Source organism: Pteropus vampyrus, unplaced genomic scaffold (genome assembly GCF_000151845.1).
Source record: "Pteropus vampyrus isolate Shadow unplaced genomic scaffold, Pvam_2.0 Scaffold516, whole genome shotgun sequence".
Classification (NCBI taxonomy): Eukaryota; Metazoa; Chordata; class Mammalia; order Chiroptera; family Pteropodidae; genus Pteropus; species Pteropus vampyrus.
In genome coordinates, this window is record NW_011889297.1 from 1,712,015 (window position 1) to 1,738,055 (window position 26,041).

Below are 26,041 nucleotides of genomic sequence, written 5' to 3' on the forward strand. Positions count from 1 at the left end.
TCTCTCTGCTAGTTTCCAGGAGAATACTTCTAAATCTCTTTTTTTTTTTCTATTTTAGAATAAATTATCTTTATATGGTATTCAAACATTGATATCCATTAACCTTTGGCACTGGATTTTCTTCTAATAAAAAAATAATTCATTTTGAGAGTCACTCAGTTACCATTCTATCTATGCTGTAAGTATGGGACATTGTACAAATGCCCTTTTTGAGACCAACAATTTCAATACACTTTGTTTTACTCTGTGAACCAGGTCTGGAACTGTACAGGGAAAGTAATGTTGAGCTGTCCAAAGAGTCCTGCTCAGGTCTCCTAACCCTTCTCTGCCTTCCCTTAGTTTGCTTCTTCTCAGGTCTGAAACTGAGGAGTGCATAGTCTTCAAATGAAATGACACTACAGTTAGTTCTCATTGGAAACCAAACCAGTATATTTTGGGAACCTGCTTGTCTAAAGTAGTTGATGCCTTTGAAAAGACACAGCATATTCAATATCTATCATATTTTAGCTAGCTATATACATAGGCAGATTGACTATTTTTAGTCCTGGTTTGTGAATCATTGAGCTATAGTAGTTTGCTTTATCCATTTGTGGGATTAAACAATACTGTTTAATGGTTGTAAACTTTTATAAAACCTCTTTGGGTTTTTTGTTCGACCCAAACATAATGTAAGTCTCAATGACAAAATATATAAAGCCAACCAGAGGTGAGTGAAAATATACTCTGTCTCCAGTTTTGTCTGCCCCTATAATGCACGTGCAATGATTTGCAATACTTTCTTACTAGCATGAATGTGCTATTATTACTCCACGAGGTTTCTATTTGTTTCACCTATCATCATGATATATGCTGTATCATTGACAACAGTGAACTGTAACCACACTTATTTACTGCATAAACTATTTGTCTACTAACCACTAATGGCTCTGTTTCTTTAAGAACCGCAACATCAAAAGCCATACCACATTTACATATACACACACTCCAGTTTGGTCTTAAAAAATTGAATTTCTGTCCTTGGGACTTGCATCTTGAGATAAACTATTAGAAGAGAGATCTCCCCAGATGAGTTTGTCTGAGTTTTATCACAGTAAGCATATGCCCTCTCATTTTTGTATGCTAACACAGCTCCGAATGCTAGAAAACTGATGTTTCCCACAGGATTGGGCTGGGCCAGGCCTCCACTGGTGGGTCAGAGTAAGGTGGAGGGCTTGGAGCCAAGGCTTCTTTCTGTGAAAAACCTATAGTGTCTTCCTTGAATAGCCTCAGAGTCACAGACATATCATCTGCTGAGCCGTAGCCAGAATATCAGATCTAGAAGTGGCCTGGCACCCTGCACTTCACAGAAAAGTCACTCAGGGAGTGTTCAGCTGCATCAACACAATCAGATTATAGGTGTGGGAACTGAGACTCCAAAAACTGAAGAGATTTGACCAAGGTTGAACAGTGAGTTAGTGGCAAAGCCAGGATTGGAACCCTGGCCTCATTGCTCCAGGCCAGTGAGCCCTTTATCACATTGGTCTCTGCTCTTCCTTCAGGCCTCTCTGGAGTTTCCTACTCATCCTTCCCCATCCCCTATTCCTCACCTTTGCCACTCCAGGCCAGTCTCATTCTAAAGGCAGAGGTGGCCACAGTGGCTGCAGGGGAGCCCAACCTAGGAGCCTTTGGGAGGCTATTCCTGAATCTGAGACTATATGTTTTTTTTTTCTTTTATCATTCTTCTTGAGACTAAGAGTACTCATCTCTCCCTGCCCTCATCCTCTTCTGTCTCTTTACTCTTGCTGCATTCTCTCACATTTCTCAAGCATACCCGTATCAAGTTCTGACTGAGTATTAAATAGGAACGTGGCCTGTATTGGGCTAGAGAGAGACCAAACAAGAAGAAACAGTTCCTGTCTTCTGGAACTTGCACTCTAGTGAGGGAATGAAGTATACTTATAAATTAATAAAGATTTTCCTTGTTATAAAATTGTATACCTGAAACTTATATTATTAACCAATGTTATCTCAATACATTTAACTTTAAAAAAGACTTTCTTGGAGAGCAGTGGCAGCATGAAGGTAGGGGGAGTAATAAGATTAGTTAGAATCCCCGAAAAAGGACAATTCAATGTTCCATGCCTCTCCCTAATCCTGGGAGGAAAAACTACTAGTTTGACCATATCCCTCTTTAGCTTACTTCTTTGGCCTCAAGACCTACATTTTCTTCATATAACCCATGTTCCAATCACCTTGGACCCTTCACAGGTGCCATAACATGATGTACTCTTTTCTTATCTTACCCTTTCCAGATTTTTAGTTTCCTTCTACTCCTTATTCTGACTAGCAAACTGTTGACTCTAAAGACTCACTGCTAATGTCACCTCCTCTATTAAGCTACCCCACCTTTGTCCAGACGGTGTTAGTCCTTCCTCACAGTGGGCCTTGCACTCAATTTGAACAATATCTCTATTTTAGCACTTGTCACTCTGTTATGTTGGCATGTAGACTCCTCCAAGAAACAGAGTAGGAGTCATGTTCTTCATCAAAGATGAATTACCAACTTTCAGAAGGGGTGACTCAATTACTGTTGTTGAATAATAATATAGTCTATACCCTTCCCTTGATCCCCAACCCTGTTCCACAGTTAAATGTGTGCTGTTGAAAGCCGTTTTCTAATGTCTCTGTTCTCTAGTCAGAAGGAAAAGGTCCAAGGACAGTGTGTTAAGGTTGCTTCCTGGCTGGTCCTCCATCACCCTCCTCCCTAACCCCAACACCCACCCCATCCCTGCCATCTGAAGCATCCCATGCAGAGACCTGGCTTTGCAAATCCCAGGTTTCAGGAGAATTCTAGCCAACAATAACCTTTGGCTCTTACACTCCCTGAACCTGGACTAGAAATGATAGTCCAGATAGCTCAGAGAGCCTGCTCCCCATCTTTAGGCTAGTCTTTGCACTTTGTCCTAGGTTATATAGAGATTTGAGTCCTGAATTTAAGACCCACCAACCCTGGAATGAATCCACAATACTCATATATACAAAGCATGATAAACTTTAGAGAATACTTTCATATGTTATCTTTTTTGATCCTTATAAGAAGCCTGTAAGACAGTTATCCTCCTTCTACAGTTGAAATTGTGGCATGATCTGCCCAAGGTTGCTCCCATTAAGTGGTGGAGCTTGCCTGGAACCTAGTTCTTTGTGTAGCTTTCTCCTCTACTAGTACATCTCAAAATTTAGCATACATCTGAAACACCTGAAGGGCTTGTTAAACCAGGTTACTGCCACTGTCAACCTCCCTGATTCAGTTACTGAGTAGGGTTCAACATTTGCATTTCTAACAAGCACCCAGGTGATGCTGTGGTTGCAAGAAATATGGATCTACACCGAGCTATTAACGTGTTCTTTACCCTTGGACAAATCCCTTCTTTTTGTCTACCGCAGTGTCTCAATGCATGAAATAAGGGGGCTAAACTAAAACTATGATTTCAAAACTTTTTTTTAGCAGCAAAAACTCATTTTGCAAAAAGATAAAAGATCCTATGTATGATACCAAATATACACAATAGATAAAATCCAGGCTGCTCTAAAGAGGTGGTAGAGCTTATAGCACCCATCTTCCCATGGAACAAGTACTGAGTTATCCCAGAATACTTTTGCAAATCCCTTGACTAGATGTGGCCTAGATGCTCCTGAGTGCTCCTTTAGCTCTGACATTCCAGGATGCAAAAAGACAGCATGTCCTCTTGTGGCAGGAGAGGAAACAGACTTCATATTAATCAGTGCAGGAGACTGCTTTGCTCATGGCTAATGCTTGGGTCCACACAGGACAGGAAATCTTAACTGTTGGGCTGGTGGGCTCATCGATTCCTTTGATAATTGGATTTGATCTGTGGACCAGCTCTAGAAAAGATTATATTCAGGATACCCTTTAAAAGGTGTTGAGGACTCCCCAAGGGTCCTAACTCAAGTTAAAAGCTCTGGCATGACATTTCCACTAAATTCCTCCTTGGCATTTTCATAGTATTAGCCCTCTCCATAATTCCTTGGCTTAACCACTTCTTGGATCAGGTTCTTGGCTAAAATGTTGTCTGGTTCTATTTCTGTTCGCAAACTTGACCCCAGAGATGCCCACTGTCTTACCCAGCTACTCTCCCCAGAGTGGAGACAAGGGATACTGTAGCCAGACTTGACATCAGTCAACCACCACACTGGAAATAGCACCGAAAAAAAAAAAAAAAACAAAGAACTTGTGGCACACTAGAGCTTTGCTGAGGCACTTAGCAGAGGCATCGGGTTATCATAATTGGTGACATTGTCTTTTCTCACCAGGCAGAGGGATCTGAGGGGTGAGAACATGTTTTATCCATCCCTATCTCTTGGAAGCTCAGGGCAGACACAAAGTAGTCACTCAGAGTCTGAGTCAATTGGGTGACCATAGAGGAGCTCTGGGTCAGTCTCTAAGGTATTTCTCTGGCTCCAGTGCCTACTGTGGAGAAGTCCCCTCTATCTCTTCTAGGCCAAAGGAGTGGGAAAGTAACAAAGAAAGGTTTCTCATCGGCTTTTAACTGCTGTTTGATGCCCAAGGAGGGTAGGCAGGGAAATGACTCAGAAGCCTGCTGGGTAACACCTGGAAGGCCTGGATCTTCCCACTGTCTGAGAGGTTCTGAGCAGATTCCCCTGATGCTGGCTGGACTCTGGCCAGCAATGCCTCTCTTCTGGGGTCTGATGTTTCTGAGTGAGCTGGCCCTACTCTACAGCAGAGTGGAGCAAAAATGTTTTGAGTCAGGAAGAATGTATAAGTGAAACCTGGTAGTAGAAACAATCAGGGGCAGTGAGCCCAAGGGGCCTCAGGCCCCAGCTCCCACTCAAAGCCCTGTTATGATCTCACCTTCTCTAGAGCCCCCAGAATAAAGAGAGAACTACATTGGTCTGCCTCAGCACACACCACTTCATCTCAGAAACACCAAAACAATAGTTGCCTGTTTATTTTTTTTTCAAAAAGAACAAAACAAAAAACAAAGCATGATTAAAATTCTATCATAGTGAAAGCTGAGCTGATGCGGCTGATTCAGGACGTCTCCCAGGTTGTTTCATGGAACATCAGGTGCACTGTGGGGTCGGGGGGCGAGGACTGCTGCCCAAGAATAGATGGCACAGGGCGGGTATCAGAAGAGCTGCAGGCCAGTTTTGAGACCATGCAGTTGGCCTTGGCTCCAGAGGAGGCCCTCCAAGTTGCTGTTGTCGCTGCTGCAGTTGCCACTGCAGTTGCCACAGCTCAGACCCAGGGTGCTGTGGAGAGGGTGGGGGTCAGTCAGGGAAGAAAGCAATTTTAGGCTCTGGAAAGACTAAGGGTGCTTGATGCATGTGTGTCTATGGAAAGGGCCCACCTTCCTGCCTGGCTTTAGAAAGAGACTAGAACAAATCTGAGAAACTACCTCAGATGGGCCCCCATGGTGACTCTGCTCTTCCCTCAGTTGAGGGAGAGTGGGAAGAAGTAGAACTTTTCAAGTAGGACTTTATGCAGAGCCCCAGTATATAAACCAGATTAAAGCAGAGCTATTTGGGTTGAGGTAGGAGAGGGAGACCTGCACCATCTCACCCACAGGAAGATATTGAAAGTGGCTGCCTTAACAGGCCTTCTTCCAAGGCCCTAGACCTTGGGGGCCCAGAGGACCCAGGGCTGGATCCCTCCCACACCCAACAGCTGATTAAGAAGCCCAAGGCCAGTCTTAGGCTGCAGGGCTAGACCCAGCTCCCAACCCAGGATTTCAAGATTGCTCTCAGGAGACACTGCCCCTTCTCCTTCTCTGGTCCTGTTCAGAACACTCTTGCTTTCCCTGCTTACTGCAGGTCAAAGGTCCTTCCAGGTAGATGGGAGTGACAGCTGAGAGCAAAGCCATCATCCTTCCTCGCAGGCAGATCCATGGTTACACTACTGCAGCTGAAAAAACCCTTATAAATCTAATTCCCTCCCATCCTCTCCCTCCCCCCGCCCCCGCACACCATCTTACAGATAAGGGAACTGAGGCCCAGAGATGAAAAGGGACTTGCTTAAGGCACAAAGCCTAGTCCAGGCTTGAGCTGAGACAAGGAGCAGGGGTGAGAATGTGTGCTCTAGGGGAGGAAGCCTCCCTAATACAGGGGGTGTGGGAGCTGGGCAAAATCAGCTTCCTTCCAGATTTAAGAGCAGCACCTGCCCACACTTCACCTTTGATACTCTGGTGTTCATCAAGCCAACCTTTATCCAAGGGGAGAGAAGGTGCCGGTATCTCAGATGTGTGGGCCCCACTCCCAACTACACACCACCTGGCTTCCCCAGCTGCTTCCTCTTCTCTCCAAGAAGCCTGCTGCCCCCTGACCTTGGATAGAGTCCATAGCACTGCCTTGGGCCTGGCCTGCTGCTGGGCCTCTGGGTTCTATAGCCCCTTCCCCCAAATGTCCAGAGGAAGAGAGGCTCATCTCCCAGGGAGTAGACAGGTAAAATAGGGATACACTATCAGTTTCAGAGTCCCACAGAAGTCCCTCACTGGTTACACACAGGATTCTCCTAGTTACAATGGCCCCACATTCCAGAATGTACAGGACCCCTGGACAGGCTCATTTGTGTTACCAGCAGAGCCCTCTTCAGTAAGGGCTGCTTGGTTCCTGAGGCTCCCTGATAACCCAAGAGCTCTCACACCTGTGATCCAGAGGTGAGTTTTGAGGGAGAACTTGAAGCTCTGTGCAGGCCTTGCTACAAAGATACCTGGACAGTGTGCGAAGGCCTACCGATTATTCTGTGCACCTTTGGACAAATCTCTTCCCCTTTCTGGGGCTCAGTTTTCTCCTCAGGAACATGAGGAAGTTGGATTAGAGCATCTGTTATTGATCTTTTGGGAGTGGTAGACCCTTTAGAGCAAGGGTCCCCAACCTCCGGGCTGTGGACCGGTACCAGTCCTTTGCTTGTTAGGAACTGGGCCACAAAGCAGGAGGTGAGTGGCCGGCGACCGAGCGAAGCTTCATCTGTATTTGCAGCCGCTCCCCAGCGCTAGCATCACCGCCTCAGCTCCTCCTCAGATCATCAGGCATTAGATTCTCATAGTAGCACCGGTCCCTGGTGCCAAAAAGGTTGGGGACCGCTGCTTTAGAGATTCTGTTGAAAGTTATGGAACTCTCTCCTCCCAAAATACACATGCACACATACATATACACTCACACACAGACACAAAGCGGATGGAATCCAAGAGGAGTACCAAGCCAGTTCTGCATGGCTGCCTCACTGGCACCCCCCACTAGGGGCTAGGAGTCCTGGCAAGGGCCCAGCCAGGGACTGGAGCTTATACTTCACTTATTTAGGCCCTGAATGGGGACAGATACCTCCTCCACCCACCCCACTTTGTGTCTTCTTCCTTCCTCCCTCCCTCACTCACTCCCTCCCACCCTTCCTCCCCGCTTCCCTTGTTCCCTCCCTCCCTCCATCCAGCAGGAGTCAGAGAACAGGCTGAGGAACCTTGCCGCCACGAGCACTCACCCCATCTTGCATGTTGGGGGTTCCAGCCGCTGCTCTAACACAGGTTGGTCCAAGAGATACATGGTTTCATAATTCTCCAGCATAAGCTCTGCTGGGTCCTCAGTCTGACCTGGCATTCGGCCCAAGGGAAAGGTGTCCCACCGTACATCTTCTGTGGAGCAAAGGGAGGAGACAAGAGTGGATTGATTAACTAGTTCTCAGGCCCACCTCCACAGGGCATGGGCTCTATGTATCTCCAATTTCACTCCTCTCTGTAGCACTCTCCTGAGCTCCTCTACCTTATTACTCCCCACCCCTTCCCCATTTCCCCACATACTCTTTATGGTCCTTCTTCTCCTCTATATGTTCATACACACCACTACCACAACTCACCTACACACCATCCACAGAACTCCAGACACTTTTATTCCTCTCCACCCTTCTCTCATGTCCCCAAACATGTCCCCATACAGACACAGACAATGATATCTGCTTCATACCTGGCTGTATCACTACCTCAACCTCTCACTCTCACCCTCACCCCTATTTCCACACAAATATATGTCCTGGAGAGTGTGGATGCCTCAGAATTCCCACCACACCTCCTCCCCAAACCCACAGATACCTCAGAGTCTCTGAAAGATCTATATTTCCTACATATGTATATGTAAACTCCCTGACATGTTTGAATGCAATGCCATTTTTTAGTCAACTTGTCTTGACAGATTTACACACATACCCACGTACTACCTCAAGGTAGACTCACTCTCAGAGATATTATGCTCCCCCTGCCCACTTCAGGGCCTTATTGCCCTCTGCTACACACAGAAAGAACATCCCTTCTTTAGAGAGGGACTGTCTCCCTGCATACCCCCACCCCACCACCTAAGTGTACACAAAAGCACAAAGAACAAGCCCTCTGTTAAAAGAAAGTTCTCAGTTTCACTCCCTGCCTCCTACATTGCTCATTCACAGGCACACAACCCAGGAATCTTAATGTCACTGCATCCCCACATATGTGCGCACACAGAGGAAGCAAAGGCAAAAGGGAGAGGGAAAGGTTTTGATGTCCTAGTCTTTCCACAGTCACAAAACACTCCTTACCACCCCCATCCCCCAGATACTCCATTTGAGAATGGACTATGTTAGGCACTCTCCACTCACTCTGTTCTATCACTTAAACACCCTCCACAGTATTATACTAAATCCCTGTCCCCATCCTTACACCAGTATATCCAATGTTTTCATTTGAAGCCTTCACTGATGAGCTTCTCCAAGGAGACAGTTTCTGGCCTCCTGTTTTTTCCTGGTACCTAAGACTTCTCCCTGTCATAACACATTCTAGGAAATATCAACCCTGGACTAACTTTTTATGTTACCGATAGAAGTCCCTCAGGAAAGCCTATTCTTCTGCCTCCCTATTTCCTCACCCTTGGCTCTTTTACAGGTGGGAAGTTGTGCCTGTCTTGATGCCCTGCACTGCCCTGTACATACAAAGATAGGTGCATACACAGGATCACTTCCCCCATGTCACTGACCTGATCACCTTCCCTCCCCATCACCAACATCCACTACCCTGTCTACATCACTGCCCATCTCTCTAGCCTGATATTCTTGTACATGTTCCTTCAGTAATGGCATGGATACACACAGGCAATCTCTGGATGGCTGTCTCACTGCCTGTTCTCACACCTTTCCATATACCCCCACCTCATTACTCCTCCTTCTGTCCCTCATATACATACTTCCTGGCCCCCATGGGCCTCGGCAACCCTGCCTCCTCTTTCAAAAACATACATGACTATGGGTGCATGTATGCACAGATGCATGTACAGTGACTTCGCAATGACTTCACAGCCCCTACTCTCTCCCCTCCACACACATTGTGTCTGTGTCAATGCCCCTAACTTTCAATATTTACAAAGACCCACAAACACGAATGTCCTTGCCCTAAGAGATTTTTGGTTTGCCCAGCATGTGTAGGCACATACCCATTCTCATTCTCTCTCTCTCTCTCTCTCTCTCTCTCTCACACACACACGTACACACGTTTCCTTACTCCTAGCACTCAGTCTTTATGCCCCAACCCTTCCATACACATCCACATAAGGACAAAGGCTACACTTTCCACCCTAAGTTCCTTCCCTGTCTCCTCCCTCTCCCTATTGTTCCCCACCATGCCCACCCTACACCACACCCAGTCCCAGCTGTTTCCCCTCCCTCAGGCTCCATCACATAGGCTGTGCCCCACATGTAAGTGTGTATGCATACAATATGCCCACGCACACAGGCCAGACTGTTCATCCTTTGGGGTTGCCCTGCCCTAAGGTTCTTGCTCCCAAACCTAAATGAGGGTACTCAAAAGACTACCGTCAGGAGGAACACATTCATGTTCCCCCACTTTGTTATCACCCAACTCTCTCTGAGCCATCCCAGCTTTGTCTCACTAACTTGTATGCTCATCTGAAATCCATGTCAGTCCTTATTTTCACTCTTCTGATCTTACTTCCACTTCCTCTGACTTAACGCCCCTGGGTTCTTTCTTTTTCATACACACAGCAAAATCCTGTCTCATCACCACCCAGCCTCCATGTGTACATACACATTCATATATACACAGAAAGTACTGTTCTGTTTTGCTGCCCCTGCATCACTGCACATGAAAAACATGCAGAATCAAACATATGTCCAACTCTTAGCTCTTTTTCCTGTTTTGCTGTGCAGGCCCCGCACCCACACCATACCCTCTGAATGTGCTCTTTGCATGAAGCAGCTGGCAGCATGACAGTGCTCAGGTCCCTGGCAGTTATACGCTCTGTCCTAAGGGGGAAGGGAAGCTAGCCATCATCCATATACCAGGCTGCCTCCAAGGCTTGTCTCACGCAGACTACCTCCTGCTACTTTCCAACTCTTCTCTAGAGTGAAGGGAAGCCTCAAGAGCCAGCCAGAGAGAGCAGATTGGTATGGAGAGAAATTGGATATCAGGCTTTTTACCTGAACTAACTTGCCATGCAGAGCCCTGCAAAGCTCCTCTTTTCTGGGCCAGGAGCCTGACATTCTCAGCAGAGGGGGACTCCTCCACTGTAGAGAAAGGTTCCACCTGCATTCTGTCTTCCTCTTCCTCCTCCTCATCTTCATCATCTTCATCTTCATCATCATCTTCACCCTTTTCCTCCTCCCACTTCTTCCAGTCATTATTTTCCTCTTCCTCCTCCTCTTCCCCCTCTTCCACCTGGTCTTCCATGACCTCTTTCTCCTCTTTCTCATCTTTCTTGACATCATTAAGGCTGCCCTGCTCCTCCTGCTGCTGGGCTTCTCCTTCAGGCACCGAGCTGGAGTCGGCTGGTTTGAAGCTCCAATACAGGCTGTCCAGTGTGTACGCAGACTTCCCAATGGGGGAGGCCTCTGAGCCCTCCTGCACCAGACTGTTTTTTCCACTCTGGGTATAAATGGAACAGATGCGCAGTAGTTTCTCCTGCTCCTCGTTTGGCAAGACCTGCTCCATGGCTTTGAAGATGCTGAGCAAAGGGAGGGATGGGGTAAAAAAGACTCAAAATCTCAAGTCACTTCATACCCAATGCTCCACGGTTTGAATTTTTGTCTCTGAGATTCCAGACCTGCCTGTGAAAGGCAGTGCAGTAGAGCAGACAGAACACAGAAACAAGACCATGGACCCTGAACAAGCTCTGTGATTCACCTCTATGGCTCACTTCTATTCTCAGTAAAATGAGGACAATAATGGCACCTGACTTATAGAATGCCTGGCACAGTGCTTGGCACATAGTGGGCATGCAATAAATGATAGCTATTATTAATCTGTACTAAAATGCTATGTAAATACACAAACTAGTCAAAAGGTCTTCAGGGCTGGACATGAGAATGGCAGGTCCTCTCTTCCTCTGGCCTAGCTGAGCAATCTGTCCTGAGCTCCAAAGATATGCCTGGAAGTGTGCTGGGCTCCTTCTGCATGGAACAAGTATGATCCCTTTCTGGGAACAACTACAGCCCAGCCTGGAATGGAGAAAAAGAAAAAAAAAAAAGCAGCAGTTGACAAGACAAAGCAGGATGTGGGAGGGAAGCCAGATGAGCACTGCGGAGCTCGGGCACTTGGGGAGCTTGGAGAGGCAGGAGCACAAGGACAGCAGGAGAGATCAAGGGAAGGCTTTGTGCAGACAAGAGCGAGCACACTGTGCTGTGTACGTGTGGTAACAGAGCCTGGCTCAAGGGGAAGGGCTGTGCTGAGGGGCTGTGGGAGGAAGAGCAGGCTGCAAAGGTTAAGTGTGTGTGTTTTGGGCAGAGGGGATCATCTGATGACTGGGCACAGGTGAAGGCTGCATTTCTGAAGATCACCATGGTGTCATGTGGAGAATGGCCACATGGAGGATGGCCTGGATGTGGCAGCCTGGAGGCAGGGAGACCAGGGAGAGTTGGTGAGGGCTGACCTAGGGCACTGGCAGTGGAGATGGGAGGGAGAGAAGCTGTGAAGGACAGATAGACAGACAGACAGAGAGCAGGGCTTGAAAACTGGATGGCAGGAGTCAGGCAGAGGAGAGTTAAAGATGATGACATGGTGCACACAAAGGACAGTGCTAACAGCAAACCCACCAACAGATACAGAGCCGCTGGGAAGGAGAGCTTCTGGGGAAGAAGAGGGTGAGCACCCCTTGCAGAGCTTCACACAGAACCGGGCACCTAGCCGGCCCCTGGTCACTGATAGAGGTGTGGGTGGGGTGGAGAGATGGATAGTGTCTTCCAGGTGTATCGAGTTTGATCTGTGGGCCATTCATGGAAGGACCATATATTCTCATGGGGCTGTTCTCTCGGCCCCACAGGCAGACTTGCACCTGGTCACTGGCTGCTGGTTGCTGGGGGCAGGACTGGGAGCTAGTGACTCCACTGGGAGACCCTCTCTGCAGCGCTAATTTCATATTCCAAGAGGATACTGGGTCAAATTGAATTGATATTGGCTGGCTCAGAGAAGCTCCTGAAAAGCTTCCAGCCTTATTAGAAGAAAAGCCAGAGAGAAACTTTTCCCTCTCACTGTGGTCCATTAGTATGATTAGTAATAAATATTCCCAGGCACTTGACATTGGCAAGATGCCATATCACCACTGTTAGTTACTACCCACTTGCTATCTTGAGCTGTGTAGTCTGACCACTGAAGTGCAGGGGTGATACGAATCTTAAAATGCATCTCCTTCCTCGGGTTTGCCGGGAACAGTCAGGTTGGTGGAAAGAAAGGGGACTTTGGACTCACAAGAGCTGGACCAAAATCCCTGCCCCATCATCAACAAACCATATGACTTTTGGATAAGTCACTTCACTCCTCAGAGCCTCAATGTCTTTCTTATCTGTCAAAAAGGGTATTATACTTCCACCTCCAAAGACTGCTGCGTCAACTGAAATAATTTCTATAAAAAAACACAGCACTATGCTGGGGAAAACAAAAGCCAAGTTTTATATGTGCCTAATAATACATGCTTTTTGCAATACTGCGATCTAATGGAACACTGTAGGAAGAGCACAGGAGTAAGGGCAGGATATCTGGATTTTGGCCCTAGCACTGACTTGCAGACTCGCTACTGACTTATAGCATAATACCTGGGGAAATCTTGTTTCCCATTCTTTGTAATGGGGTAATTAGGACTAGATTCACTGATTATCTGGAAAAAGTAGGATCTGTGCACAAGGAACCGTACCCAAGTGAGCCGCTGTTACTGCTGGCATGTGTCGCATCCCTCTGGTATGCTTGGGTTGGGAGAAGATCTCTGTGGTCCAGACTTCTCCAAGACCAGCAGCTTCCACTCTGCAGGCACTTAGGATTGGAAAGTACCTTGAAGGCCACCTAACCAAACCTCTTCATGCTGCATTTTTCACTCCCTCCCCCCATTACATACACATGCCGTGTTCTGGCTTTGAAACTTTATTCTTTTTTTGTGCTCGAATTGCTTAAATACTTCATCTGTGATGCTTTCCTGACCCCTCCAGGCCTTTTTAGTTCTCCTCCCCATTTCCCACCCATCCATATCACTTTAGTCTAGAGCACACACATCTGGCGATATGGCTGTTTGGTTCTGTCCCATCTCCAGGTCTTGCCCTGGCTGACTTTGTCTATGAGGCTATGGTTTTCTCTTACAAGCTACTACTGTGCCCCAAATGGCATCAGGGCTCAAGAAAGACTCTCTGACTCTATGGGGGAATCAGGGAACTAAGAGAGTCTTGGCATCCAGACTCCCATTTCATTCATTCCCCAGGCATGGAGTCAGCTCTCCCACCAAAGATAGCACTGCTGGCAATGAGACAGCAGAGTATAGTTTAGTTCAACAATATTTACTGAGGCCTGTTTGGGGCCTGGACTTGTATAGTATGCTGGGGCGCAGATGGCTAATGCAGAGCCCTTGTCCTTGAAAAGCTTAGTCTGATAGAGGGAAGGAGACACTAGGGAAGTAGACATGGCAACACAAAATCTCAGATTTGGGAAGTACTTGAGAGAGTCAACAGGACAAGGTAGATGGTGCCTGCACCAAGTGAGATAGGGAGCAGAGGAGGAAGACCACTTTGGGGTTGAGGTGGGGAGTGAGATGACCAATTCTATTTTGGTCACAGTAAGGTGCTTGTGGGTCACCCAAGGGGAGATGTCTGACATACTGTTAAATATAGGAGGTTGATCTTGAGGGAAAGGTCTGGGCTAGATAAAGAGATTTGGGCCTCGGCACTTTATAGGAGCTAGTAAAAAAAAAGCACAGGCATTTCAAGGGGGGAGTGGCAAACAGCATCAATGCAGCAGACACAGCAACGGACAAGGGCCCACTGGATTTGGTAATTAGGTCAAAGCAGCTCTGGGTGTGAACACCAAATTGTGGCAGGTTGAGGTATAAGAGGGTAGTGAGGAAATCGAGATTGTTGAGTGCAGATTACTCTTTTGAAATGTTTTGATGGGAGAGGAAGGAGTGATAAGCTGGTGATAACCCAACAGAGGGATGCAGGGTCAAAGATTTTACTTGTGTTGTTGTTATTGCTGTTTTGTTTTAAGATGAGAAAAACTCAGGCACGTTCATAGGTTGAAGAGCAAGAGCCAGTAGAGCAAGGGAGAGGCTGGGATGAGGCCCCAGCGATGCTGGCAGAGGTGGCTCCAGAGCACAGGTGGAGGAGCAGGCTCTGAGGTGGGGCAAGACCACCTCATCCTGAGACTGGCGAGAAGGTTGAATGTAGCCGCAGATCAGTTCACGAGGACTGGACCTTGGGTCGAGGGGGCCCTGCTGGATGCCTCCATGTGCTCGAGGAAGCTAGGGTGAAATGGGAAAGGGGGAGGGGCTTGAGGTGAGTGGTAAGGGTTTAGAACAGTCAGGAAATGGGAAAGTGGGCAGAAAACAAGTAAAAGTTCAGATAAGCAGAACTGAGGCCTGGCCCAAGATTAAAAATCATACCTCTGCAGTGGCAGCAATCCGCAGGGCTATGTGGTTTTCTCCAGCAGAGCTCAGCTCCTCGGGCTGAGGAGTGGGGGAAGCAGAGTGGGGATCAATCCCAGCTTGGGGGTTTGCAAGTCAGATACGACAAAGGATGGGCAGAGCCAAGGGTGCTGATGAGTGGCTGAAGTGATCAACCACAGACAGGATTGAGGGGAAGCAAGGTTGAGGGAGGTAGGAAATGGAGGGATGGAGGTCTAGATGCAGGCAAAGAGCAAATGCTATGGGATGTGAGGGTGGGGGCTGAAGGGACAAGAGGTGGTGGTTATCGAGTGGGATGCTGGGATGTCAGCTTTCAGAGATGGAACAGCTCTGAGTGTAGAAATGGGTTGCTGAGTGTTGTGGAGAATGAAGGTCACTGGAGTTGAGGAACTGCAGTGTCAGATGGGTCACTCAAATGAAACAGATATTGCTCCAGGAAGCAGAAAGAGAATAGGGTGTTAAAGCCTTCCATGAGTATGAGAGAAGGGGCTAGGGGTGAGGAAATGACAGAGAAAAGGAAAGGGAGACAACCACAGGTATTTACAGGAACCAGTGCAATATTCAGTTTGAACCACAGTGCCCAGGGCGGGGTTGGGTAAAGGGGAATCACAGGAGGTACAGTTACCATGATGGGTTGGGGCGGAATCAGAAAGATCTTTGAATGTCAGGCTAAGAAGCCTAGACATCATCAGGAAGGCAATAGAGAGCCACTGAAGGTTGCTGAGCACCTATGAGAGGTATACTTTGGGAAGATAACAGAGGAAACAGCACTGGGCTTAGAGTCAGAAGACTGGGTTCAATAATAAACAGCAGCTACCATTTATTGTGCACTTACTCTGTACAGGCCACTGTGCTAAGCACTCTAAGGGAGTTGTGTCATCCATTCTCACATTGGACTCAGTTCAGCCAGGTCTTAAGTTGTGTGATCTTAGGCAAGAATACCCTACCCCTCCCCTCTCTGGGACTCAGTTCTCCCATCAGTTAGTAGGAAGGAGACAGGACTAAGGTGTCCCTCCAAGGGCCCATCTAACTCTGCTTCTAGGGTTGCGTGGCCCTGAGGCCTGCAGGGCCTCACCCTCTTACCAGATGGAATTCAAGAGACTTACAGCTGAAGGAGTTGGGGGCTGGCCCAGCAAGGTGAGCCCAAGCAGGACTCAACCACCTGGGGCCAGTCAAGGGAGGCAGAGCAGTTGAATAGCCTCCAGCTCTTTCTCGCTTCCCACTGGTGTGCAGAAAATCGGCGGGCATTCCGTCCTGAGAGAGAAGAGAGTGCCTGAGGAGAAGGAACCAGTAAACCTGCCATCCAACCTTTCACTTTGAAAAGCTTGGCTCTGTCCCTCCCCATTCCCCCAGGCTCCCCACTCTATACCTCCCAATTGTTCAAAGCATTCAGGGCCCTTTGCCCCCAGCCCAATTTAGTTGCCTCTGAGATGAGAAAGGTGGAGAGAGATTTGTCCACTGCTTCCACAGGGCCCTCTTAGGCGAACCTAAACCTTTAACAAGGGATGTGTCCACCTGGTGCTATTCAGCCGAGCTGAGGATAGTGGAAGATGCTCTTGTCTGGGCTGCATTAAGCCCTGGGACTAGGGCTAGTCTCCCTCACCAGTCTTGGTGTTAGCCACGATCAGTTCAACGGTCCATCTGAGGATGTAGGTGGGCCGGATCCCGCTGTTCCCCAAGGCTGGCAGCTCGGAGAGCATCCTCTCTAGCAGGGACTGCGTGAAGGTCTGGGAGTGCAGGCCCCTGAGCAAGGGCTGCCAGAATTGAGAGAATGGCTTTGGCACCAGGACATCATTGAAGTCCATGTTTTCTGGTTGCAAGGGACACCCATTGAAAGAGAAAAGGGAGGGGTGGCCAAGGGGAGACAGGAAAAGGGAGGGAGAGGAAAGGAGGGAGGGAGAGAAGGGGAAAACAGGAGGAGGGGAGAAGGAAAAAGAGAGGAGGCCCCACCAACAACAAAAACAGAGTTGCCACCACAGAACAAGAGGAAAGAGGAGAGTAGAACAGCGAGGAGAAAAACTAGTTAGTATCTGGCAATGAACAACTGACTCAAAACAGAGTATAAAAGAAAAAGAGTTCTGGTTCTAGCTTCAGCTTTGTCAATAACTCACTGTGTGACTCTGGGTCAGTACCTTCCCCTTTCTGGACCTCAGTCTGTCCATCTGTAACATGAGGATGTTGGACTAGATGACCTCACAAGGCCCTTCCAGTTCTGCTGTTCTAGCTCTCTAGCAAGTAGCTAAATCACAATTAACACAGCACAATAATGGCATTAAGACTCTCCACCCCACCACACCCCACCCTACCCCACCCCACCCCACCCAATTTCAGACCTCCTAAGGAAAGCCCAGCAAGGGCTTATCAGTGAGGTTCCCTGTCCTGCTCAGCCCAGAGGGGCTTCCAGAGGTTATGGAATGGCAGGAAACAGCCCTTGCCCCCCAGCCCAGGGCCACCCAGCCCACCCTTGGTGCTCTTGCCCAAAAGTCACAATACCCTAGGCTGCAGTGAGCCCCCAGGACCCTACCTTCATACTCTATCTGCAAAGCCGCCAACTGCTCAAATGTGGGGATGAGAAAGCCATCATCCAGAAAAGCATCCAGCACAGCTTCCCTGGAGCAAGAGGACACTCAATCAAGCAAACTGAAGCAGGCAGAAGATCCTCTCCTACTCCTCAACCCACCCCTAAGGCAGCTAATGCCTCTGGCTCAAGTGGTCAAAGCAGCATGGGGAAAAAGAAAGGTAAGTTTTCAGGCCTCAGCTTCCTAGGGCATGGGCTAGGCCAGAGACTTGGATCAGTGGGTTTCGAATAAGCATTTACCAAGCATATCTAAGGCCCATAATGAAAGCGGCAGCAGCTAAACAAGCTTGAAAGCACAGATGGAGAAAAGTCTCAAGCCCACAATGGAGTTAAATGCCTGGGGACACAGGATCAAGGGCTTTTAGACTTTAGTTCCTGCTCAGTTTCTCTTGACAATCCTCCAGTCTTCTATCCCTCCCCTTCTCACCAGTTGCTCTCTTTCAGATCTGAGAAACAGAAACTTTGGGGACTCGATTGCTAAACCAAATGTGATCCTTATTCCTAAGGACCCCAAGAGCCCAGAAGTAATAGAGGTTGAACATGTAGGCTATAGGAGTAATTCTTCATCCCCATCCAGCTCAAACTGAAACCAGCAACAGCCAGCTGTCTCCTCCAGAGCTAGGAGTTCTCCAAGAGTTGCTCTCCCAGCTGAATAGGCCTAGAGGGGGAACAAATGCTCCCAAGGTGTCTCAATATCTGGAGAACTGTCATGCTCAGATCCCTCCCTCCACCAGGCTCAAGGAGGAAAGAGTTGTCTATCCTCCTAGCCATCTCCCATTTCCTCACGTCAGTACCCAAGAAGAGCACTTAAAGCAGCCAGTCAGCTGCCGGCTCAGCACAACCAAGCAGATACTATACAGGGGCACAAGGATAGTTTTCCCAACTACAGAGGGGGATACTCCTTTGCTGATGGGTGCAGTAACGAAGCCTAGGCTGGGCATACATTGATAAAACACCTTTGGACCTAGTAGTATCCTGGGAGTGAAGAAGATTCCAGGGGCAACCCCAACCCACACTGCAGGCTCCTACCCAAGCCCACTCTGCCACCTGTACACCACCTTTCTATACTCTGCTCCATCCCAGATTCCTTCCAACGTCTCTCTAGCTGGAAATGTCTAGCATTGCCTCTATAGGTTCTCAATGGAAGGTTCCCCAAAGCCCTTCCCAGCCAAATTTAGGTAGCAAGCCTGCAAGAGCTAAGGAAGAAAGGAATGGATAGACATTGTTTGACTGCTTTGGATTGAACTGAGCACTATGTCGGGAGGAGGTAAAAGAAGGCTCACAGCCATATCGAGGAAGGAGGCACTTAGTCTTTTGAAGAGGCAGGCCCTGGGAAGGCCCCTCCTATTCTCCCGACCATGACTATCCAGGGAATGCTGATATTCTTCAATAGCATTTCAAAAGAAAAGACCAGCAGTGCCTGCCATTATCTTTTACTTCGAACTTAGACAAGGGCTGGGCAGCAAGGCTGTAAGGATTAAGGGTTTTTCCTAGTTGCCAATAGCTCCACATACCACTGGATAGAGAGGAACAAACCTAGCTAGGGGATGGATGACAGGAGACATTCCTGCCTCCAGCCATTTTAGTGATTCAGAGTTGGCAAGCCCCACCTGGTAGCTGGCAGGGCCAGGGTAAAAGGGTCATGCAGAATGCAGGGTCACCCTATGGGGAATCAGGATTATCCCTGCAATTTCCTACAGCAGAGGTTGGCAAGCTGGGACATGGAAACTGATTTCAGTGAGGCTGCTACACTCTACCCTAGAGAGTAGGCAGCCCCTGATTACCTAGTTACACACCTGTTCTCCCATGTAATGCCCTTGAGCTCTGCCAGGATGCATTCTACAGGTGGGGACAGGTTATTCCACGCCTTAATGGCCGGAGGTAAATGCCTAAATTTCTCCAGCACCTGCCAGCAAAGAGGGTCCCATGAGAAGGCTGACTCAGCCAGTCAACCCGCCCCAACCCCTCCAGGATCCCTTCCCATAGGACCTCTCAGCACCTCCCTTCAGGGGACAGGGCAGGGCATGAAGAGGTGGGCCCATGACTCCCCTATTAGCCCTGCAACTAAAAATATCCTGACCCTCAAATGCCAGACTTTCTCCTCTTCCTCCTCCTCCCCCTGCCCCCAAATTACCTATGGCTCCCAATCACCAGATACTCCAATACTGAGCAATCAGTGGGGGCATTTGGTTGGAGTTGGGCAGAGACCCTTAGGCCAAGGGGTGAGAGGAAGCAATGGGTTATGGAAGAAAGAGAATCAGGAGACCCAAGTTCTAATCCTGGTTCTATCACTAACTGCACATGTGACCTTGGGCCAGTCCCTTCACTTATCCATGGCTTCAATTTCCTCATCTGTGAAAAGGAAGGGTTGAGCTAAATGGTTTCTAAGCTACCTCCCTTTCCTGCTAATAACAGCAGCCCCTCAAGTTCACCTGATCTAGGAAAGTTCCTAGGCACCATCTGCTGATCAGCTGCAGTACTGCAGGGCTATGCAACCAACTATGCCGTTATTCCCTACCACCCAGTGGAACAGATTATCCACAAACTTCCGTCATCTGCTCCCTTCCATCGGTGTGGAGAATCAGCCAACTGGACTCTGCTCCTCTTGTCTCCTTCCTAGTTCCCCCCTTTCTCTTTCTGAGAAGTTCCCTCAAGCTTTGCCACTTTTCTTTCAAATTCCTTCTCAGAACTTCTCTCGGGTAGCTGGCAAGAAGGAAGAAATGGCTGGGGCAGGTGAGAACACATCGAGTCAAGGGCACTTTCTTACCTTAAACTGCTCTTCTTCATATGATACCAGCAGTTCTCGGGCTCTTTCTGAAAAGAGAAGAGGAAAATAGATAGGGCAGCCACCTCAGCCCCTTCTCCTGATGGGATTCTGAGTCTCTCTCACCTCATTTCTTGAGTAATGAGAATCCTCGCCTCTCCCACTTCACAGGGCTTAAGGAAGATAGTTTGTGACAGTAATTCTTTTAAACTAAGACTCACCATAACCCCAGAGGAAATGCTGAGCCAGGGAAATAACCAGTGTCAATCCTAAGCCTGAGTCTTCCAGGCTCATGGGCCTCTCTCTATTCACTCAAGGACACCTACCATATAGCTCTTTATGTCTCCGAGCCTTTTCCAAACGCGCATCAACCTCTTTGTTGTCTTTGCTGTCTCCATCAGCCCTGGCATCCAGTTCTGCACCTTTCCTCTCATCCTTAGGCTCTGGTCTCTGTTTTGTGATGTCATCAACAACAATATTCTTTTCTTCCTCTTGGTCATCTTCATCTGTCTCTTCCTTGTCCTCCTCCAACTCCCAGGTCTCTCTCAGGCTGTTCTCCAGTTGGCGGGACCAGTAGGTTTTCTGGAGCCAACCCAGGACAAAATAGCAGCCTAAAGGAGAGGAGGAAAGAAGGCAGTATCATAAAGCAGCCGCTGGCAAGCAGCATCTAGCAAATCATTTTGCAAGAACTGTGGGAAGGCCCTAGAGAAGCGGCTTGGCTCCAAGAAAGAACAAATCTCAAATATCCAGAAGTGGACATAGAAGCCCCTCCTGCTCTAGGTTATCCCTGTTCTTTGCTTTCTCCTGCTTAGTAGTACCTTTCCTAGAAAAAAAAAATACCAGGCTTAGAGACAGGATGCCAAAAATGGCACAGGGCTGGCAAGTAAGAGAAAAAGGATAGCCCCACTAGTTAGTTACATGGCTTTGGCCAAGTCTTTTCCCTTTTCTAGATCTTAGTTTCTCCAACACAAACAGGCTAGGCTGAATCAGGGATTCTTAGTTGGAATGGGGTATCCAGAGAACCCCTGGGTTCATGATACTTGATGGCTCATACCTCTCAACCCACCTCCTACTCATCACTTCTTCAGACACAAAATTTAAGGGAATGCCAAAAAACTCAGTAATCGAGATATCAAATAGGATCAGAACAGTGCCCTGCCAACCTATATTGGAGCCTAAAGCAAAAGAATTCAGTAACGCTAATCCTGTCTTCGTTTAAAATTTTGGTATTTTGTTCATCATGGGTTTTTCCACATTAAAATGTTATCTATCTTGATTACTGAACTTTTGATTTCCCCTTAAAGTTTGTGCCCAAGGCGAGTGCCTCACTTGCCTCACCCTAGTCTTGGCTATGACCCTAGGGAGACTCTTCTCCCTCTCCTACCCACAGTGCCACCCAACCCAGGCCCCTGGGCTTAACTGTGATACACTCCCTGGGGACTCACCTCTGCGGCAGTCATTTATATGGGGCATTTTCTTGTGGGTCAACTCATGGCGAAGTTCAACAATCCAATCTGGAATGTTCACCTGATTGTGGGGGAGGGTGGGAGTGCAGACATTAGTAAATATTATTAAAGCTGGAGGGGACCACAGAGATGAGTTAACCTGGCCTCCCCTCATTTTGCAAATAGAGAAACTGAGGTCCTGAGAGGAGGTTCTGGTCTTAGTGGCTGAGTCAAGATAAGAAATCAGGTCTCTTGATTCTTTTTACTGCTCTGAAAAGGTAATCTTGAAAATCAGAAAAGATACTTGTCTCTCCTCAATCAACCACACTCCTCCAAGAAAGAGATTTCTGTGAATGAGCATTAACAATCACGTCTCCAGCCTCCTTCAGCCTTGTCTGTACTAGTCCCTTTCCCTGGGTATCTTTACCCCTCCTCCCTCCCTCCCTCCCTCTGTCCTCCTGTCCCGAACCCCTCCCAGGAAGTGTTTCTTGACTACTGAGAACCAGCCTGCCCTCCTAGACTCTACACACCTCACATACTACTCACTCAAGGCAGGAATACCTGGCATTTTCATGCTGCTTGGCTGAGCTTGTCTCCTCCCTCAGACTGTCAGCTCCTAGAGGGCAGGCACTGTAACTGCCACCTCTTTAGTGTCCCCACCCAGTAATGCATTTCATTTGAGCACCTCAGCTTCACTGAGCCACTCCCAGCAAACTGGGCAGGCCAAGCCCACTGAAGATAGCAGCCATGAGCAAGGGAGCAAATCTGCTTCTTTCAAGCTGGAGGCTGAGGCTCTGGGGTTCTTGCTGGGCTTGGCTGGTAGTGGTGGGATAAGCTAGTGTGACTATGTGTCCACATCATCACATGCCCCATTTAGTGAGCCCTCCTGGGGAGAGAGAATTGAACAAGACCACTTTATCATACGCACCTCCTGAGCCAGGAACTTGAGGGGAAGCCTGACAGACTTTGTCTTCCTCTCCGAGATAAGATTCACAAACCTAGGGTTGGGGGAAAAATAAGTGGCACAGCCCAAGTAACTCTTTTATTCAAATCAGTGGGGCTTCAAAACACCTTGCTGAGTTACTGACACCTTACATTTCCACAACCGCTCCACTGACTATTCTCTCCTGTTCTTATGGTTAGTGTCAGCCAGAGCACGAATGGTTTCATCCAGTCCAACATTTACTGAGAGTCTGCCCTGTTCTGAAGCCATCCATACAGATGAATAAGACACTGCTCTGACCTTGAAGAATTCAGTCTAGGATAGTTATAACACAATATAGCATATTATGCTAGAACATACTGTTATAAATGCTAAAACATAATACTATGTTGAATGATATGGGGAGCACAGGTAAACAACGGAGAAGGTAAGAACAGCTAGGGAGGACCTCCCAACAGACAAAGGGTATAGGATGAGATGAGCAAAGACTTTGACAGATGAGAAAACTCAGTAGCAGCTTTTTTCCCAATGTACTTGAGAGAGCTAGAACCACTCTGAGTCCCTTTAAGTCAGGAATTCCCAGCCCATGTCTCCACTTCCATAACTCAGTAACCTTTCAGTGTCCATGGAGAAAAGAGGAAAGGGTGGTATGGGGTAAAGTTGGAAAATCCACATTAAATCATGGCCAGGGACATTGAACCGTTCAGGAAAGTTCCTCTGCGTGAAAGAGTTAAACGGGAAGAAAAAAACTAAACTGTCAAAGTTGGGAGAGTCCCACAGAGATGACTTGGTCTGAACCACCCCCACCCCACATTCCAAGAAAGAGAAGGGGAGAAAAATGGAAGACAAAAGGCTCTCAGGAAAAGAAAAAGAGGAATGTGTGTTGACAGGCAGTAACAAAAGCTGTCAAGTCAAGCACTCGCAGGGTAACCCATAAGCAGGAAATACAGTCATTTTTGCTTCAGGTAACACCTGAAGCCAAGATTCAATTATCATATGCTACCCCCTCCCCTTCCCTATCCCCCAAACCACCCTCCACGCTACCCATGTAGGTCTTACCTGACCAACGCCATGCCATAGAGCAGTCTGAGTTCATCAGTGCCCAAGCCACCAGTTGCATCCATGAGCTTACAGCGTACCAGGTCAGCAGTAGAAGCCACTGCCAGGGGGAGTTCGTTGCCTAACCTAAAGGGCCACAGTCCAGCACCATCATAAAGGTCCCTTACACTAGTCCACCCTCCACCTCAGAACCTAGGTTGCTGTAGGTTATTCCAAAGATATATTGGCTCAACAGTACAGGAACAGCCACAAATCAAGAAGGTAGGAAGAGGAAGGGTGATATTCTTGGAATCCAATGGGTATGAGTGGCTGGCTAGGTTACACACGAGACATCTAACACAATCAACCAGCAACGCAGTGTGGACATGCCCCTTTCTTTCACCGTGAAATCCTCAACTCATTTTGTTAGAGAAGACCCTTATCCCTTGTCTGCTCCCAAGTCGATCTTACCAACTGTACTGCAGTGCCCCATTCAAACATGGTTTTGCAGGCAAGTCACCCCAAATCTCCCTAATTCAAATCAGAATTCCACCCTGGGGTACTAACCTACTCCTCAAGCCCTGGCTCAGCCACAGTGGTCCTTCCAGCACCTTCCCCAAGATGAGGATAAGGGTATAAACTCAGATTTGACAAGAGGCTTGCTGAGACACACCCCCTTTCTGCAAACGGGATTAGTACAAGAGCTTGGCTGCGACTTGCCCCCAGGCAGTTGAGAGAGAGGCAACGCCCAAACCACTCATAGGGGTACCAAGGGGTAATTCTGGGGAAGACTGGAGAATAAGGCCTTATAGGAATTCCACAAAGGAAGAGGTGAGATGCCATCCAGGCAGGAGGGCGGAGCCTGTTGCCTTACCTGCTCCTCCACACCGTGATGCGATTCAGCGCATACCGCTGCAATTTATGGTCGTCACAGAATAGATATACCGTCACCTGATCCCACTCGGCCCTACTGAGCCAGGCGACCACGATGCGCTGGGCCCAGAGTGGCGACAACCCTTTCTCTTTGACACACTTCCCGCACCACGCACTACACACGCGATCCATACCCCGGGGACCCAGACCTGACCCGGCCCCGTTTTCCCACCAGAAACTGGGCTAAACGCCAAGCCTTGTGTCGCGCCACTCCACACAGCTTTCAGTCAACGTGCAAGCCTCACTCCAAACCGCCGCCGCGCCAGCAGCCAATGGGAGAGCGTGACCCCGACGCAAGTCCGCCTCCCGGCATTAGCGTGGCAAATCAGAATGTGATAGCTAGGGGACGACCAAACCACAAGTTGGGGTTACAGCCTCGCCGGCCGGAAGTGTTCTTTTCTCAAAGCAAACGTACCAGCTGCAAGCGTTCAGGCTCAAGGTTCCACTAATTTCCTGGTTTCCCCTGCCACCTGGGGCTGTGTCTGGACAGCAGGAGGAATTTTAGTTTGTGCCCCCTGGCGGACATGGGAGGAATTGTGATTGTCATGTGTACTGGAAATGTGCTTATGTTTTCATTGCCACGAATCAGCCAGCACCTGACCCAGTAAAACATTATGGACACTGAAGCAAGACTACAGAGCAAATATCTAATATCTAAAGTTGGGTCGAAAAATCTGCTGGGTTTTCATATCTGTACAGTGAAGGGCTTAAAATGTGTGATCTCTAGGTTCTCTTCCATAGCTGAAAATTGTAGTTTACTCAGCCAGCATTCCACTGCTATGTTGGTTTCAACATCCACAAAGGTATAGTTTTCCTGAATAATTCCTTGGAATTCTGGAGTTCTGAGGGGAAAGCAATTTTATGAAGCTCTTGTGATTCTATAGGTTGCCTAAAATGTGTTCAAGACTGTCCCAATCCTCACAGAAGTTGTTTTCCGAACTAACACTGGAGAGAGAACTGTTGCTAGCAATCTTAACAGCATTGCTGTGAGTAGGCTCTTTTTCACTTTAGGGCAACAAATTCCAATCCATTCTCCATATATGTTGCTTTCTCCAACCAGATTCTCCTAACATGCAGTCTGCCGGTGGTTCTTGAATGGCGGTTACTCTGCCCTGAGTAGTCATGCCACCCAGTAAGCCAAGTGTCTGCCAGAAACCAGATGCCCTTTCACCTTCAGGATCTTGGCTCTGTGCAGGGAAAGACAGGGAGATGGCTCATATGAACCCTCAAGATCCAGTCCAGTCAGAGAAGCTGTCATGTCTGCAGGACTCTCATTAACATTTTGGGGGTTTATAAGCTAATTATGGACAGTGATTTCCAGGTAAAGACCTCTATCCTTTCCCTTCTCCATGAAGCTGAAGGTCTCCCTATTCCATGTGTTCCAAAAACACTTGACCAAAGCACATAACTAAAGTACTGTG

The 26,041-nt window shown here is 48.1% G+C and overlaps 1 protein-coding gene across 4 annotated transcripts; it reads right to left on the reverse strand.

Annotated features, from left to right (window-relative positions):
• Positions 1–4,930: 4,930 nt before the first annotated feature.
• Positions 4,931–24,939, reverse strand: LAS1L (LAS1 like, ribosome biogenesis factor). 4 transcript variants are annotated; one of them, XM_023525010.1, is made up of 15 exons: positions 24,562–24,889; positions 23,709–23,834; positions 22,635–22,704; positions 21,707–21,788; positions 20,588–20,872; positions 20,265–20,311; positions 19,294–19,403; positions 17,444–17,529; positions 17,031–17,081; positions 16,523–16,729; positions 16,026–16,173; positions 13,171–13,286; positions 10,466–10,989; positions 7,493–7,643; positions 4,931–5,271 (listed from the first exon to the last, which is right to left on the reverse strand). In XM_023525010.1, the coding sequence occupies exons 1-14, from the start codon at positions 24,750–24,752 to the stop codon at positions 7,527–7,529; spliced, it is 2,160 nt and encodes a 719-aa protein (XP_023380778.1). In that variant the 5' UTR covers positions 24,753–24,889; the 3' UTR covers positions 4,931–5,271; positions 7,493–7,526. The 4 variants fall into 4 exon arrangements, with proteins under 4 accessions (XP_023380778.1, XP_023380779.1, XP_011381680.1 ...); XM_023525011.1 differs by lacking the exon at positions 13,171–13,286 and having other exon boundaries at positions 24,793–24,939; XM_011383378.2 differs by lacking the exon at positions 13,171–13,286 and having other exon boundaries at positions 24,562–24,888.
• Between the last annotated feature and the right edge of the window lie 1,102 nt (positions 24,940–26,041).

What these genes read in the sequence shown, in the direction of transcription:
- LAS1L (XM_011383378.2), bottom strand. Translation starts at nt 24,752, where the DNA reads ATGGATCGCGTGTGTAGTGCGTGGTGCGGGAAGTGTGTCAAAGAGAAA. An exon ending in ATCACGGTGTGGAGGAGCAG is followed by an intron (nt 23,835 to 24,561) that starts GTAAGGCAACAG and finishes GTGGCCCTTTAG; the next exon opens with GTTAGGCAACGAACTCCCCC. An exon ending in GAGACATAAAGAGCTATATG is followed by an intron (nt 20,312 to 20,587) that starts GTAGGTGTCCTT and finishes TTCTCTTTTCAG; the next exon opens with AAAGAGCCCGAGAACTGCTG.